The 18,480-nt window shown below is 41.5% G+C and overlaps 1 protein-coding gene across 5 annotated transcripts in view; it reads right to left on the bottom strand.

Moving 5' to 3' along the window:
* Positions 1 to 18,480, bottom strand: part of PRKAR2B (protein kinase cAMP-dependent type II regulatory subunit beta) — a 95,951-nt gene that overhangs the window by 62,776 nt on the left and 14,695 nt on the right. For 3 of the 5 annotated variants that reach the window (XM_050915293.1, XM_050915291.1, XM_050915292.1), the window contains exon 3: positions 4,335 to 4,348. The exons of 1 other annotated variant lie outside the window; for it this stretch is intronic. In XM_050915293.1, the coding sequence (XP_050771250.1) occupies positions 4,335 to 4,348 (14 nt within the window). Of the gene's footprint in view, positions 1 to 1,449; positions 1,471 to 4,334; positions 4,349 to 18,480 lie in introns of all 5 variants that reach the window. One more of the 5 variants, XM_050915290.1, reaches the window with a different exon arrangement.

Below are 18,480 nucleotides of genomic sequence, written 5' to 3' on the forward strand. Positions count from 1 at the left end.
TAAACAGCAAGAAGAGAATCTGAATGACCTAATTTCAAACGTGGGCAGCAGCTACATTAAAAATGTATGCCCTTACAGTGCTTATTAAAATTCAACCTTAAAAATGGCTCTTAATGTTTGCATGGAATTGAAAAATGAAAAATATTGAACTTTTTTATTTTATCCCACTTAATTTTACATGGGAGTTATGCATCATTTCTTGAACATCTAAGCCAAGATAAAGAGAAAAAAAATTGCTGAGAAAACAGGAGAGACAGTAACAGCTTGAGACGCAAACTGACTTTTTATTCCTTTGGGGAGAAAAAAAACAGAGCAAAGCTACAATTTCTGAACCACAGTCGCAGATGGTTTGTGGAAGCACATACAGTAGTGACAGGTCCAAGTGTCAAGAAATACACTGGAAAACCCGACTACAGCGGTTCAGAGTGCTAGTAATGAGCAAGGAAACCTCTGGTGAATAAGCTATCACAAACCCCAAGCATATATATAAATAAACAAAGGAGTAACATAACCAGCAAAGTTATTTTTAAACATGAATTCTAATTCCCCCCAACTTTTTTTTTTTAAATAAAAAGACAGGAAATATAGACACATTTTTTTATTAGAGCAGACACCATATTTTATGCAACTACTGTTTTGTAATACAGGGGGCTGTTTCATTCCTCAAAACTGTTCATTTTGTCGCTAGGGTTATGGGCCAAATTCATTTCAGGACACTAGTCATGACTGTCACCGTCAGATGGTTGAGCTGTTACCTCCAGCGTGTAAATTAGCAGCAGTTCTCAGCAGATGTGCTCCTATAAAAAAAAAAAATTTGGAATCTGACATATTTCTAACAAGAAAGCATAAAATAGTGCTCTGCTCCCATTCAAAAGCTTTCCCCAAACTCAGGGAGGGTATTTGGCTTTGGCCGTCAGTTCTGTACATCATCTGAAGATATGAAGATTTAGCTCCTCTAGACAGCTGCCTCAGCACATTTTACCCACACAGAAAAATAATACAACATTAAAAAAAGAACATCTAACACAAAACTAACATAATTGGGAGACTACTTCTCTTCGAAACAAGTTACTGGGAGTGTCAAAGAGACAAGTCCTTTTCCAGCTACTTCCAGCTACATGCTTCTAAATTCACTCTTTTATTTGGCTGCATGGAGCTTAATTTATTTTACAATGAATTTTACAAATTATTTACTGTTAGTAAAGAAAAAAAAAAGAAAAAATAGCAAGAATGTCAGAACATTGATAAGCAACTATTTTTGAGCTCATGTAAATAATGAGTGTTGGAGCAGTAACCAGGCAAAGCCTTCCTCCCCAGACTGGGATTTCGTGAAGGTCATCCAAATGTGTTACTGGGAGATTTAGAAGCAGCACCCACAGTTCTTTGTTATGGAGCAAGCTAAACTACTCTCTATTTCTCTTGTAGCAAGTTGCAATATACTTTTGTTGCCCAGAAAGATGGAAGCGTTAGCTTACAAGAAAGTGTCAGACAATCATCAGCCCTACAGAAATCTAGCTGATATTTTCACTACAAAGTAGATGCATGCTCAACCAGGTCACTACGATGGCTGGCAGGATAAGCACAGTAAGGCGGGCAAAAGAAAGTCTAAGAAGCGTTTTGCTGGAGCCATAAAAAAATATTAAATTATCTTTCAAACATGTCAGGAGGTGAAAGTCTTGGCTCAGAAACAAATGGACAAATAGATGGCAGAAATATTCAATGAAGGATATTAAATGCTCCTCCTGGAGCCACAGAGCATCAGGAGCAGCAGAGAGATTTGCAGGGAAGAATCACTACTTGCTCTGCCTGTGCTTATCATCTTCCCTGACTATCTTTTTTTAGCCACTGTCCTTACTGAGTTCTGGCCTAGGCTGACTCTTAGGTTTGGACTGAGATGACTGTCCTGATTCACAAGGCTCAAGTGAAAGCAGCACCCAGAGAGTACCACGCCAAGAGACAGTCTTGGCATCCAGGTTTAACTATGAGGGCAGCTTTGAAATCCTGCTCACATGCCACAGGGATATTGCACTTACATCTATGGGTTCAAGCCCCGAGCTACACACACACAAGAAGCGGTGCTTAGGTATTGTGCTTCCCACCCTGCTGCTGCAGCCGCTCCCCAACACCCCTGCTCACCACTCTCCTCCCAGTCATGTCTGCCAGTGGTTTCTCAGGACTTTCGGTGCCTGCCTGCAGGCACAGCAGAAAGCAGCTGGCTGTTGGGCTCTGTAGGCTGCCCGAGGACTGCTCCCTACCATGAGAAATCCATGCAGCCTTGTCAAGGATGGGGTATCCCTCTGACAACATCCTGCTTGCAACGCTGCTGACACACGCCAGTTCGCAGCTCCACAATATTCCAGCGAGGGTAAACTCAGGAAGGGAATGGGCTTGAGGCAATACCTACGTGGCTATTGAAGTTAACTTTACAGCAAAAATATACTTTATCTTAAAGGTTCTAGTGACACTGTGCTGAGGGTTGCTCAGAATGATTCAATAAAACAACTTCCTAGAAAAAACTTCTTACAGTAACTTACAGCTACGCCCCCCCCTCCCCCCCCATGGACTTGTGCAAAATGGAAAAGGAACAAAAAATATGGATTGCAAAACCTCGTCATTGCAAAATCCAGGGATTTTTCCCAATAAATGGTAAACTGCTATGCACATAAATTCAGAACGTGTCCAGTGACATTTGATCTTTTTTTACAGTAGGAGAAAGAGCGCTGCACTACCCCTGAGTAATGTACTACTGCACACAGAGGATCTTGTTTAAGTGCATGGTGTCACTCCAATATTAAACAGGACTTTTCATGTTCTAGTCTGTCTCAACCAAAATCTATTACAAACTTATATAGGGGAAAATGAATAAAGAGAAATGACAGGGGTCTGTATCCTGATGAAGTTTTGATTAAATTATAATTTGAAACTGTGCAAGCTATCGATCCTTATGTGACATACTACAGTTGTTTTGTTGTTAGTGCTACATAAGAGAGAATTCCACCATCTAAGATGTTACCTGCTGGTGACAGAAATTCATGTTTGCAAATCCTTGCTCAGATGACTGTACAAAAGTACAGTTTTTAAAATATTTTGGCAATACAGATCAAGTAAATAAACAGAAATAACTGATAAATGATCAAAGAGGCTGAAATGTTTTAATATATCTATTCACCAAGAACATAGGCTGTAAAAACAAACTACATGAAACACACACTAGAAATTTTTCCATCACTCAACAACTGTCTAACCATTGCTCCTTTCCCCACTGTACTTTACCTCTCACTGTGCTTTACGAGCATTAAGCAGTCATCACAAAAGCCCTGCGAAACAGACCACAAAAGCAGCACTATTTTGTAAGTAGAGGAGGAAATGGGAGTCTATGGGGTTGTTTGCAGAGTACCAAGACTAAGAAGGTAATGCTAAGAAAGGATCCTTAGCTGGGCATTCTCTACATGGTTAACTTGTTCTGATAGCTTGAGCTGTCCCTTTTTGCAGACTCCCAATTTAAGTGCTCAAAGTCAAGTTTGCTTCAGAAACTGTCAGAGATTCTTGTGCCATTAATGTCACCTGGAATAAGAAGCTGAACACATTGCAGACATTAGATATGCAGTCTTCCTAAGAAGTCAGGGACTGTCAGCCTGGGATTTCACAAGACGTTCTGCTTATCAGGGGCTGCTAAGGACGTGCTCAAGCAGTCTCTGTAAGCTGGTGCCTTCTGCAGGTCCGCAAACCAGGGCAAATACACAACCCTGGGCTGTGCTGCAGAGCGCACAGGACCCCACATGTGCCGAAGCCAGGGTGAGTACACCCAGCTCCCTGCAGCTGCTCCAGTGGACAGAGGCCATCAGGAGACTGCTCAGGCCACGTTCATGGCAACTCAAGGCAATGCTCTTTTAGAGCAAAATACACAAAGCCAAAATGCCTGCTCTGAGTGATGAGGGCTGGCAGGAGATTAGTGATTAATCTTCAGTATTAGTAAAAATCAGAACACTTTCCACAAGCCCCACTTTCAATTAGCCACTCTAATTTCTTCATAGGGCAAAGGGCTAAACCCCCTTATAAAAAAAAAAACAAACAACAACCAATTAAATTCAGCCATTACATGTCTAAAGTCCTCAAATTTGGCAGCCCATAGCCCAAAAAATCCCCAGCTCTATTTACAGAGCAGGAATATTGCTAATATATATTAAAGGGTAGACACAAACAGAAATATCTGCACCATAGCGTGTCATCCTTGCATGGAAGATGCAAATGCCTCAGGTGAGGTTATGAAACAAAAGTCATAGCCAAATCATACATTTTTTTCTATCTTATTGAGGGCAAAGCAGTGTTAAAACTCTCAAGGACCTCACTGAGGTCAGTGGGTTAAACATAGCCCAGATTTCAACAAGAGACTGAGAACCTGCTCTCAACACACCGCATGATTTTATACAGTTTAACTCTAGTGATTTCAGAAGAGTTATTCCTGGTTTACGCATGTTTTTTCATCACATATCTCAAAATCCCAGACCAAGTTTCAACCGATGAGCATCATGGGCACTACAGGCTCCACCTTTTCAGTTCCAAGCTCACCTATTTCTCAGAGGTCCAGCAACTTTCAGAAATACTTTGAATTATGCCTATTGTAATCACACTCCTATATTATGCAAATTAACATTCGCTTGTCTTTTTTCATAAACAGATTATTAATTAGAATGAACTAATTAGAACAAGAGAAAAATCAAATCTTAATGAATGCCTCTAAAATACATGCTTTAGTCAGACTTATGTTTTTACATCCCAAATGGATGAAATACAGTTAACTCCCCATTACCCAGGACAATGATAGACTGGGATACCATGGATAATAGTAATAATTTGCCTCCATCACGGGAAACTTCCACTTTAGTTCAGGATTATTCCAGGTAGAATGATTATTTCAGAACACTCCCAGGTTGAGACAGACATAAGATAACACAATTATGTTAATGTACCTTCACACTAATAAGACCTCACAAAATCTCAAGGAAGGTAGGACAAGCACCACCACTGCCACCACCTTGTGTGCTCTCACCCATGGGAGTCACCCACAGCCAGTCTCAGCAGGGGCATGCCTGCCTCTTCCAGCACTGCTGTAGGTTCAACATGGCTGGTGCTGAGCCTAGGCTAACAAAACAGTCTTCCCAAAACTAACTCCAGCCAGATGCCTCTGCGTGCCAAGTTCTGCAGGCACATCATGGGGGCACCTGAGTTGCCCCCACACAGGGGCAGCACTGCAGCTGGCTCTAAAAGCAGTTCAGCTGTGCTTGTGCAGCACTACCAGCACAGGTAGCAGTGGCACAGGTAATCCACAACCACAATGGCACAGACTATCCGTAACAGATAATTTACCAGTGGAGAATTAACAGCTGATTGTATTTACAGTCAGTATCATACCCGAGGTCAAGGTACATGGTCTTTTCTTGCTTAGAATCTCTAAATATTAAATACTACTAGAATACAGATTTAGCAAGATGACAAAATCAAGCTGTTAAATGAAATTACATAAATTAGGTAATAAAACTGTACAATATACATGTCTATATTCCTTAAGAAATTTGTTACAGTTGGAATAACTTAGAAATGGTTTGCTTTACTCTGAAGAGCTATTCTTCCTTCTGGTTATCAGACTCCGGTTGGTACATACTCTGACAAAGGAGGGAGTTGTCAGGTCTATAGAGAACGGTTCTCATCTTTTCTCTGTGAAAGGCCGTGACGACTGTGAGGAATGAGGAGAAGGGATGAGCCTAGGGAATACGCAACTAATATTCGGAAGACAAACAAACAGCTCTTGCAATACAGTAGTTAGATAGAGCATAGCCTTCTAAATAAGCGTGTTTCAATTTCTGGAAATTTAACAGCAACAGTAATATTTTAATGATGAAATGAGTACGATATATTATTTCCCTCACCAAATAAGTCAATCTCAAAAGATGATTTTTTTATTAAAAACAAAATTTAAGAACAGCACATAGGCTGGGCCTTTACACAAGGAGAAAGGGTAAATCATCGCCACACTGGTGCATGCTGTAAGTAACACTTGGCCAAAGAACCTGAAAGGTTAGACAGCAATACTGCTGCCAAATTTCCCAATAAACAAACCTTAACATCTCAGAAGAATCTGAGGTCCGCTCCAAAACACTGATTTTCCTTGGGGAGGAAAACCCACAGCTCCTCAAAGGGTAGGATCTGCACACAGAGGGATCTGGCTCCATCCAAAGAAAGGTGCATTGCTGGAAGGCATTGCAAGTACGTGCTCTTAGGAAGAGCGTGCTCCCTAAGGAGTCACAGCTGCTGTGTGCCCAAGGAGGCAGAATGCATACATATACATGCATTCATATACACCGGCAGAATGCAAGCAGTGAGACATGAAGTAAATGCATGCTTTCAGGGAGTCCTGTAGACAGAGACTGAGAAGCCCAAGATGAGGAAGAAACGATGCTACAGTGGTAGTATTTACATGCTACTAGTAGAAAAAGTGAGAGAGAGTAATTTGGCTGTTGCAAGAAAAGTAGATGTTGGTGAGAGAAAATAGCTACATCAGATGTAGTTTTTTTTTTTTTAATTAAAAATGACATCTACAGATTTTAAAGCCATCTGTACCACAACAAATATATACATAATTATTCCTATCTCTGACAACATCAACACATCTGTAAAAGAATAAAAATATACAGAAACCAGAATATCCTGTTATCCCCATTTTTATAATATGCAACAAAATAAACTAAATTTACAAGAGGTTCTAGTCCTAAACCGCAGTTAGTCAAAATGAAATTTTGAGATTTTTATTGGCTCTACAGATTACTTCTTTTCATTTTTCAATTTGGAAAATGAGTTCTATTTCACTGTAGAATAGTTTCTCAAGAAAGCTGGGAAAGCCTTATAGTCACAATAATTTGAAAACTAGACCGATAATTGCCTTGTGCCCCTTGTGATTTAGCTCTGGAGCTCATATTTCCAGAATTATGTGCTAGTACACTAGGATTGCCCCTTTCCAAACCCAACGCCATGCACTTCCAAGGGCTGCACAGGATTCTGCGGTCTCCTAGGATAACCTTCAAAGGAAGCTGAGATGAAGAACCCCAGTAACTTACTTTATTCTCACAAATACATAAACTATCCTAAAAAAAAGGCTGCCAAAAACAGCATGGAAGAAAGCTGCTCTTTACATATTTCATTCCACATACTAACATGTATCTCCCAGGTGATACACACGAGTCGCTACTTCAAACCAAAACCAAACAGCAACCTCTTCTACCTCACCTCTCTCTGATGACAGTAACAAGCCACAAATTATTTCTTCAAAACCCAAAAAGCTTGACTTGATAATTTGCATCAAAAAAGCTCAGTAAAATTTTTGGCAAATTAATTCATTGATTATTAAGATATCACCACACAAGAACATAAATTAAATATATGCATAAATACCTTGGGTTTTGCTTTGCTGAAGATGAAAACTCTGTGTATCCATTTAAATGCATCACTATGGTATCAGGAAAACAGCAATGTTATAAATTGAGTCCCTGAAAACATTTAATAAACAGAGAATCTAATACATTATTTCAGGATTTTTACATTATTTCCAGGTTATAATTAGTGTTGATGTTAAATATATTTGTTTTTAAAATGCTACTATGGAGCAGCACACTTTCATGGTCATGTTTTGACATGTACATACAGCCAGTCATTATGCCGCAAGTTGGCTGGTTATTTAACCTGTCATAACACAAACCTCGAAAGAGAGGCAAAGAAATCTTTCCCACTTCATCAGTTAAGAGATTTCAGCTCTTATGAATAATTGATGCTGTACGTAATTACTAACACTAAAATAAAAAGATTAAATGCCTGTCTGATGTGTTAGACCAATGACCAAACGCAGTGAAACGGGCTGTCACAGCCCATTAATGGGAATGAAATGCTGCTCTTGGAGAGCATATTTACTTTTCCCACCCAAGCAGCTCATTTGAAATTTGGGCGCTTTTTTAATTTATTTTTAAATCTATCACTTCTTTCAGATTAATGTCCCATGTTAGAACATAAAAGTATTAAGTGAAGACATTGCTGTATTGAGTTTTTCTATCTTAAATGCGCATTCTGTTACACAGTGCTGCATGCCACACATAGCACGTTTCCCCTTAGAAATTCATCCTTGTTATTGCTTGTGACCAGTACACTTAGTCATTATCTCATGAAAAGTAATCAGTCATCTAGATAAGGGGGGGGGGGGGGGCGGGGAGGGAGAAATCATTCACAGCAGTATTTCCAGTCCTCAGTTATACCACAGGCTGCAACAAGTTAATTTGTGCTAGAATTTGTCTAGGCACAAGCTGAAGACATGTACCTGTGCAGATGTCCTGGCTTGGAGTACTTGCTGCCCTCAACCCCAGGTTACTCAGTACATATGATGAAAACTAATAGTGTGTATATGAGAAGATTTCTACCCACCAGTAACAATATATTTTGAAAGCAAAAAGGGAGTATGAAATTGAGCCTAAAAATACCAATGGAATAAATGTATGAGGGAGGTCAGCCTTCCGGGGACATGCCCTGGGCTATGAAGACCCAAGCCTTCCCACAGAGCCAAAACCCAAGACCTAGAGCGCTGCTTTACCTTGGTCATCACCTATAGATCCCGTTTTTCTTTCACCCTCTGTTTTGTACAATTTACCAAACTATCTATTTCTGCCTAGCAGGGTGGGCTGGGGTTTTTTAGTTTGGTTTTTGTAACATGATCACTATACCCCAACACCACTTGCAGTAACATCCCTCTTTGCTAAGCAATTTATTACAATCTCCAAGGAATATTCTGCTATAGCCATAGCATAGTTTACAATTGCTACTAAGCCCCATCTGATACAAAATGTCAGTAATGCTTTTATCTTCTTACCATCTGTAAATGGCTTCTTTCCACTTGAAATTTCATAAACTATTTTAAGAATATTATGGTTATTTGCTTTCTAACACTGCAGCGTAGGCGTTTAGATCCAATTTCATGTTCTTTTCTGCTTTCTAATTTTGCTGCCTGAAGCATATTTACTAATATATCCATGTTCCCTATCAGAACGGGAGAAAAACTGGTCATTCTGCCAGAGCTCTACCAGCAATGCCCAAATCAGTTGGGTGGTGCTGCTCATCTGTAAAACCATCAAACTGACATTTGATATGACATTAGGCTTCGGGATCGCCATCTCATAAGATGAAGAATAATTTGCACCTGTCCTTGAATCAATATTTCTGTTAAACTGCAAACTAGACCACCCAAGATTTTACAAGAGTGACCTGTTCCCCTAAATTCCTGATAGCCAACAGCTTCCCCTAACCATTACACAACAGTGCTTTAGGCTCTCTTTTTTTACAAAATTTTGGCCTACGTCTTTTGTCTCTTGACAGTACCTGCCAGATACATTTATTACAAAGGAATAACGTTGCAATCTCACTGATGGTAGTGGGTTGGAGAAGATGTTATGGCTGTCAGTATTCTTCTCTGAGGGACTACACCTTTGTATAGAGTTTATCATTATCTCATCTATTTTATATGGTTTAACAACTGTGAACATAACTGCTTTCTCCCATACACATTCATACTACCTGTGTTTAATCCAAAGCCTCAAACCATTTAAGACTCAGGCTTCCCCACTCTTATTCATGTTTTTGTCACTTTGCCATTAGGTTATTACAATAAATCCTACATGGGCAAACACCATTAAAACTTTCTGAAGTTAAGATTTTATACAAAGTCTCTGCCTGCTTCCTAGGACTACCTTGGCAGAAACGTGTGGTAAAACGTACCTTGATGAAGAACTATATGAATATGTACGATCTGCAATCTGCATTGCCTGTTTATTCACTTCCTGGTGAAATTTAAGATTTTGGACTTGATGAGTATTTTAAAGTTTGCATATTTTAAGAACATGATGTACTTAAAGGGAGTTTCTCTTGCATTCATGATAATTCATTCTCAGCTAGTCAGAACTAAAATAGACAATTTTGTTAGCTTTCAGATCATGAGGCAAAGCACATTTTCCCACTTTGTTTTAGAGAAAGGCTGCGATGTACCTCAGAGAGCACAGTGACTCTAAGAGAAAAACAAAAAAAAAGCCCAAATCCCAAATGTTATTGCTTGAATATAATGAGAAGAATGGCATTGAGACTGTTTCAGAAGGGAAAGAAAAAAAAAAAACAAACCAAACCACCAAACCAAAAATATATAAGCATGCAAATAGAAAAGTCATGACCAAAAAGAGAAGCACTTGAGTGTTATTCTGTCCTCATTCCTACCACATAAAAGAAGCTTGCTGATGATACTGATGGCAGGATGGTGCTTCCTGACTCCAGTATGCTGACTGATGAAACATCTAACACAGTCCACCAGCAGAGCATATCACCCATTTCCTGGTCAGATGTCTCACTGATTTCACAGCCTACAAATAACATACTTCCCATCATTAGACAAACTGTCCATTGTCTGGCAGCCAACAAAACCAGCTAGAGAAACAACAAGAAAATGAAAAAGTCCCAGTGTCCTCCCACCAGCTAGGAAGACATCCACTGGAGTCACTTAACTTAGTGGCTGACACCTTCCCCAAGCTCAGGTCCTACAGGTCAGAGTGTAGTTTCTGAGAAGGGGTTTGGGATATTTTGCGGGTTTGTTTTTCTGTTTCTAGTAAACCCTTGTACTCTTAGGCTGCAGGCCTGGATAACACGAGCAACATAAAAGCCTGGGCTACCAAAAACTACAGTGTTGAGATTTGAGAGGTTGAGCCAAAGGTAGAAGAGGAAAGGAGAGTGAGAGGAGAGGAGGAGAGAGAAAAGACAAAATACTTTACTGTTCACTTCCCATATATGTGCAATGCTAAATTACTGCAAGTAGCTGTCAGGGATTACGGTGAAGCTGTTAGCCAAAGCACTCTTCATGATTTGGCCTTTCCAGTTCTCAGGGGCAAGTGAATGAAGCACAGCTGGCGCTGGTATCTGCACTCACTTCAACACAGGCCTTAGGTACTCTTGCAGTATCTGCTCTCATTTACTCTTGCAAACATGCAGGACAGCATGCAAACGTGACTCCAAGGAGAAGGTGGGATACAGATTCACCTTTAATAATACGAGCCTCTACCTCCTTTCAGACAGTCAAAATCACTATCCACATCCACAAGACTACTGATGATGCACTAACTATAGAGATCCCAGGTGTGATTCGGGCTGACCTTCATGAATGGCTTTATGAGTCAAGGAAGAGGACAGAGAAGGCCACCAAAGAATCCCTGGTGACAGCGATACCTAAGTGACTCCACAAATCTTCACAGGCTTAATCCTGAGTTAGCTGCACACTGGCCTATTGACATGGCACCAGCAATGCAGGTGCTACTGAAGACATAGTGAAATCTGCCAGACCAACTGAAGGACTGCAGATAATGGCAAAAATCCATCAACAATGAGCTACTGTGACTTGCAATAAAACAAATTATTGTTATCCCTATTGATAAAGAACCACACAAAGAAGCACCACATAGACATATCATCCTGTCAACAATGCCAAAAGAGCTGCAGAAACTTATGTAAGCAAAGTCCATTATCTAATGTGTTTCTGTTACCCAGAAGGATATCAACTGAGGATCTTACAAATGGCACCTCCCAAATTGCAGAGCTGGCTGTCGTTTTCCCCTGAACTGGGCAGGTAAAGAATGGTGGCAATTAGGGACGACCACTTTCCAAGTGACCAGGCAGCACTCTCCCTTGTACCCATTGCCTCATGATGTCTAGCTACTGAACAAAGGGCAAATAAAACATGGACCTCATCTCCATGATCACCACCATCCTGATCCTGAAATTTTCCCTTGAATGGCTCTCAGTTTTGGAACATGATACCCCATCATCAGCTATCCCTCTTCTCACAAATGTAGGCATGCAGAACATGTTGCACCTCATAGCATAATATGTAGCACAGCACAGTTTCTGTCTTGTATTCAGTCTTCATACAACTGTGCTGGCATTTGTATGACCATGATCAAACACAGACCCATGCTGCTGCATGCTACCGTCCCAGTGCCAAGACGCAAATGACAGTAAATAACATAATGTATATATGGTATAATGCCTTTGTTTAGGTTCTTTTTCCAGGCCTGCACTCATCTCAAACTGTTTTTCTCTTCCATGGTAACAACTCAGAACTTCCCCAGAACATTCCAGGATTAATAGCCCAGACTACACAGAATACGTATAGAGAATGAATAGAGAGCTCAGTTGCCTTAACTTGGTGTGGAGATTTTTGTGCCCCAAAGGTAAAATTTGTGCATAATGATACCAAATGTTGTCACTTGAGCCCCTTTATAAATCTAGTCTTTATTCTCAAACTGCCTCTTACTGAGTCAGTACCTGTGCCTCGATTATGGAGCCTTTAGGATCAAATAACTCATTTCTCAAGAGAATGGAGAGGTCAAAGAGATCCCACAGTGTGAACAGACCTTACAGACAGGTTAACAGGATATGTCTTTTCTGTCCTGAACCAATCGACTTGTGTAAGACGGGTGAGGAGTGGCAAAGGAAGCTGCAGATACCAATTTACTTCAGTACCTTCTGTTGTGTTAGTGTGAAACAGAGATGACTGGTAGCACCTGAACAACACCCCCCAAGAAAAGGGGTGGTCAAAGTACAAAGATCTATCTTCTGTCATTTGTTTTCTTCTTCCACTGCAGTAGCATTAAAAGCATTCTATGAGATGATGTAAAACTAAATCCCATTGCATCTTATGGCTCCATTACTTGTGGATCACATTCAGAAATGTCTAGTAATAGCGAGTAGTGGATTTTTCAGTGCTACTCCATTTTGTTCAATAGTTTGGGCAGCATTTGAAAAGTTGCATCTGCTGTAAGTAAACTTAGAATCATAGAATTGTTTAGGTTGGAAAAGACCCTTAAGATCATCGAGTCCAAGTGTAAACCTAACACTGCTAAGTCCACCACTAAACCATGTCCCTAAGCACCACATCTACACGTCTTTTAAATACCTCCAGGGATGCTGACTCAACCACTTCCCTGGGCAGCCTGGTCCAATGCTTGATAACACTTTCAGTGAAAAAAATATTTCCTAATATCCAATCTAAACCTCCCTTGGCACAACTTGAGGCCATTTCCTCTCATCTTATCACTTGTTACTTGGGAGAAGAGACCAACCCCCACCTCGCTACAACCTCCTTTCAGGTAGTTGTAGACAGCGATAAGGTCTCCCCTCAGCCTCCTTTTCTCCAGGCTAAACAACCCCAGTTCCCTCAGCCGCTCCTCATAGCTCTTGTGCTCTAGACCCTTCACCAGCTTCATTGCCCTTCTTTGGACACGCTCCAGCACCTCAATGTCTTTCTCGTAGTGAGGGGCCCAAAACTGAACACAGTATTCGAGGTGCAGCCTCACCAGTGCCGAGTACAGGGGGACAATCACTTCTCTAGTCCTGCTGGCCACACTATTTCTGATACAAGCCAGGATGCTGTTGGCCTTCTTGGCCACCTGGGCACACTGCCGGCTCATATTCAGCTGACTATCGACCAATACCCCCTGGTCCTTTTCTGTTGGGCAGCTTTCCAGCCACTCTTCCCCAAGCCTGTAGCATTGCATGGGGTTGTTGTGACCCAAGTGCCAGGACTCGGCACTTAGCCTTGTTGAACCTCATACAGTTGGCCTCAGCCCACTGATCCAGCCTGTCCAGATCCCTCTGTAGAGCCTTCCTACCCTCAAGCAGATCAACACTCCCGCCCAACTTGGTGTTGTCTGCAAACTTACTGAGGGTGCACTTGATCCCCTCGTCCAGATCATTGATAAAGATGTTAAACAGAACTGGCCCCAATATTGAGCCCTGGGGAACACCACTTGTGACCGGCCGCCAACTGGATTTAACTCCGTTCACCACCACCCTTTGGGCCTGGCCATCCAGCCAGTTTTTTACCCAGCAAAGAGTACACCCATCCAAGCCATGAGCAGCCAGTTCCTCCAGGAGAATGCTGTGGGAAACAGTGTCAAAGGCTTTACTAAAGTCTAGGTAGAAAACATCCACAGCCTTTCCCTCATCCACTAAGCGGGTCATCTTGTCATAGAAGGAGATCAGGTTAGTAAAGCAGGACCTGCCTTTCATAAACCCATGCTGACTGGGCCTGATCACCTGGTTGTCCTGTACGTGCTGCGTGATGGCACTCAAAATGATCTGCTCCATAACCTTTCCTGGCATCGAGGTCCGACTGGCAGGCCTGTAGTTCCCTGGATCCTCCTTCCGGCCCTTCTTGTAGATGGACATCACATTTGCTAACTTCCAGTCAACTGGGACCTCCCCAGTTAGCCAGGACTGCTGATAAATGATTGACAGTGGCTTGGTGAGCACTTCCGCCAGCTCCCTCAGTACCCTTGGGTGGATACCATCCGGCCCCATAGACTTGTGTGTGTCTAAGTGGCATAGTAGGTTGCTAACCATTTCCCCTTGGATTACGGGGGCTTCATTCTGCTCCCCATCCCTGTCTTCCAGCTCAGGGGCTGGGTACCTGGAGAACAACTGGTCTTACTATTAAAGACTGAGGCAAAGAAGGCATTAGTTACCTCAGCCTTTTCCTCATCCTTTGTCACAATGTTTCCCCCCGCATCCAATAAAGGATGGAGATTCTCCTTAGCCCTCCTTTTGTGGCTAATATATTTATAGAAACGTTTTTTATTGTCTTTTACACCAGTAGCCAGATTAAGTTCTACTTGGGCTTTGGCCCTTCTGATTTTCTCTCTGCATAACCTCACGACATCTTTGTAGTCCTCCTGAGTTGCCTGCCCCTTCTTCCAAAGGTTATAAACTCTCTTTTTTGTTCCTGAGTTCCAGCCAAAGCTCTCTCTTCAGCCAGGCCAGTCTTCTTCCCCGCCAGCTCGTCTTTTGGCACATAGGGACAGCCTGCTCCTGCACCTTTAAGATTTCCTTCTTGAAGAATGTCCAGCCTTCCTGGACTCCTTTGCCCTTGAGGACTGCCTCCCAAGGGACCCTGTCAACCAGGCTCCTAAACAAGCCAAAGTCTGCCCTCCAGAAGTCCAAGTTAGCAGTTCTGCTAACCCCTCTGCTTGCTTCTCCAAGAATCAAAAACTGTATCATTTCATGATCGCTATGCCCAAGACGTCCTCCAACCATCACATCAACCACAAGCCCTTCTCTGTTCGCAAACAACAGGCCCAGCGGGGCGCCCTCCCTAGCTGGCTCACTCACCAGCTGTGTCAGGAAGTTATCTTCCACACACTCCAGGAACCTCCTAGACTGTTTCCTCTCTGCTGTATTGTATTTCCAGCAGACATCTGGTAAGTTGAAGTCCCCCACGAGAACAAGGACTAGCAATTGTGAGACTTCTCCCAGCTGCTTATAGAATATTTTGTCTGCCTCTTCATCCTGGTCTATAACAGACTCCCACCATATCTGCCTTGTTGGCCGCCTCCCTGATTCTTACTCATAAACACTCAACCCTGTCATCACCATCATTAAGCTCTAGACAATCAAAACACTCCCTAACATACAGGGCTACCCCATCGCCTCCTCTTCCTTGCCCATCCCTTCTGAAGAGTTTATAGTCATCCGTTGCAGCACTCCAGTTGTGCGAGTCATCGGCTTTGGCATCACAGTCACTTTCGCTCCCGTTTTGTTCTGCTGCTGGCTAGCAAAGCTTGAGAACATTGTCCTGACTTCCTTCAGTAACTGTGAGATTCCTACCACGGGCCAATTTTCCATGACTCTTCATAACAAAACTCTCTAACAGGCCGATTAGTCATCAGGCAATGAAATAACTCTTGGCATAAAATAATGGTCTTCCACCAGAGGGGTTTTTAAAAAAATAATCGACTGTGCTCCCAGTTTGGATTCCCTAGCAAAATTACATTTGATAATGACACCATTACCTGAAATACAGCTAAAGCCAATCATAACAAACATTACGTGGTCATGACCCAAAGACCCCTTCCCTCTAGACCCATCCAAGAAGTCTGACACACACTTTTTCATGTTGTCTATTTACAGTTACCTACCTGGGCAGATAATTTGAGATTTGGGTACTGAACAGGGAAGTATACAGAGACAGAATAAAGGCAGACCAACAGATGCAACTGGAGATCTGGAGTCTTGCTCAGACTCTCTGCTTTGGAGACACGGCAGAAACTCTACTCTGTGTCTGATGAAGTGCTACTTGTCCTGTCTAGTGTCCTTCCCCAAGCTCCATTGCCTTTCAACAAATTCTACTGCTTTTAGAGCAGGTAAACAGAAAAGGTCAAGACTGCATCAAAAAGGGAGAAACAAAAATGAAGGAATGAGCCTGCTTGACTAGTTACATGTCAGACTAGCAACCCACACCTCCAAAAAAAATGCCCTATTCCTCAGGCCATGCCATATTCCAAGGGCAAGCACTGAAAGCTCTTGTCTTGAAGCCAAGTCAATGTGCAAGCAAGCATGCTAAAAAGCAGGTAAGACGCCTGACTCTGACCTAGTGGTCTGGATATTCAAGTGTCCACAAAGATAGGCTAGAGTTTCTTTTCCAACCTACTGGAACATGCATGCTTTACATTATAGCCTCAGCAGGAAAAAAACTAAAATCCATTACCGTAAATTACTAACATTTCTTCCTTGCTTTCTCAAAAAATTAAGAAACAGAAAAAAATGTAGACTGCTTCAGAAAGTTTCTGAAATTAAAGGATACTCAATTTTATAAACTTATGATAAACATTACTTTTAACTTACATTCCCAGCATCCATATTAGGTTACTAGAAGTGAAGATGAGGAGTATTCCTGCTGATTTTTCTTTTAAAAATTATTTTGTACAAGAAAAAATAACTGAATTCTACTTTTTGTCCTACTAGTGGATTTAAAAAAAAAAAAAATTTACGAACAAGGACAACTTTTTGTTTTTAAAAACACTGACACAAGACAAAAATTTATACACCCTTTATAGGTTGCATCTATACATGACCTTCATGTTAAGTGTGACCAGCAGAGCACATGGTTTAATGGAGGATTCTGTAATGGTTATATGGCAGGAGTCCATATTAATAACCACAAACTGCCTTTTGTATAAACAATTTGGTAAACGACAGTATGAGTCCTATCAAGCAATGTAATCTCTTCAGTGTGCAGACAAGACTGTTCTGCATTCGCTTCATATGAGGTTGTGCTTGTGGCAGTCTGCTCTGGTTGAGAAGGACCGGCTGTTGGGGATGCAGCTACCCAAGGCCATCTCCAGCATGTTCCACGCCCCACAATGACCAATCCCTTTTGGGGCAGCTGCTGGCTGGGCAAACAGCTTTGCCTTTTCCTGCTCCCTCCTACTCACTCAGGCTCATACAGAGTTTCCATCCCCAGTCTGCCCTGTGGCTCTGCCCCACAATCCCCTAGATGAGTTCATGCCCATTTGGGAATATGCTTTTCTTTTCATTAAAGCACAGTATTACAGTTATCAACAACCTTACCAACACTCTCCTATGATAAAATCTGGAAGAAGGCAAGCTGGCCCAGATATAATCTATGTAGGACAATGGCAAAATTCACTAAAGCTTTCTCAGTTTTGGTACTCCTTTTACAGGTGACCTTTGTAGCCTAAACAGGCCATATAGGTTTCCTCTATTCACAAGAGCTTTGCTGATTATTCAGGTATTCCTGCCCATTTCAGTTAAAGATAAATCCATTATTTTCTACATTTGGCCAGAAAAAATGATGCATCAGACAAAAATTTCTTAAATTCTAGCATCAGCTGGGCCCAGGACTCTAGATACTAGAGTTTTTTTAAAGTATTGCAGGCAAACAATGCTACATGAGCTCCTCACAACCCTTCACACACATATTGCTACAAGGTCCCTGAAAGATGGGGATGGTGACTATTCCATTTTACCAAGTTACAGCGTATGCTCAGGCATACAGTGCAAACTACTCGAAGGCACACAGCAAGTGTGTGACACACATGGAGATTTAACCCAATTTGTCTTAACTCTCAGAGCCCCATTTTTAATTGCTGGATCACTCTTCTTCCTTAAAGGATGATTATCAACAGATGAGATTAGAAAAGACCAAACCTTAGCCTTCAGTCCAAATTCCTTTGTCTTGTGGATTTCATCCAGACCCACAGAGTATTTAAATAAATTTTTCTGTACAATTTTTAAGTATCTCTTATGATTGGTAAGATATGGGAAAAGTTGCCCTCAGTTACTATACTGTACCATATACACTCATTTAAAAATGTGTTTATCACTAACTTGACAGACCATAAGAGCTTCATCAGGCCAGCCTATAAAAATAGACAGGTATGTATTTTCTAAAGCACATAGTTTCATAGGCTTTGTAGGTGTTCCTGTATCATGACCTTAAAATTTCTAGAAGTATTATAGATGAACATTATCCAGTTCTACAGACATGCCAATAATTCTGATTAACATGCCTTTTTCATTTGTTTCACAGCTGCAGAGCCAAATTCTCCTTTTTGC

This window comes from Gymnogyps californianus, chromosome 1, assembly GCF_018139145.2.
Source record: "Gymnogyps californianus isolate 813 chromosome 1, ASM1813914v2, whole genome shotgun sequence".
Lineage (NCBI taxonomy): Eukaryota > Metazoa > Chordata > Aves > Accipitriformes > Cathartidae > Gymnogyps > Gymnogyps californianus.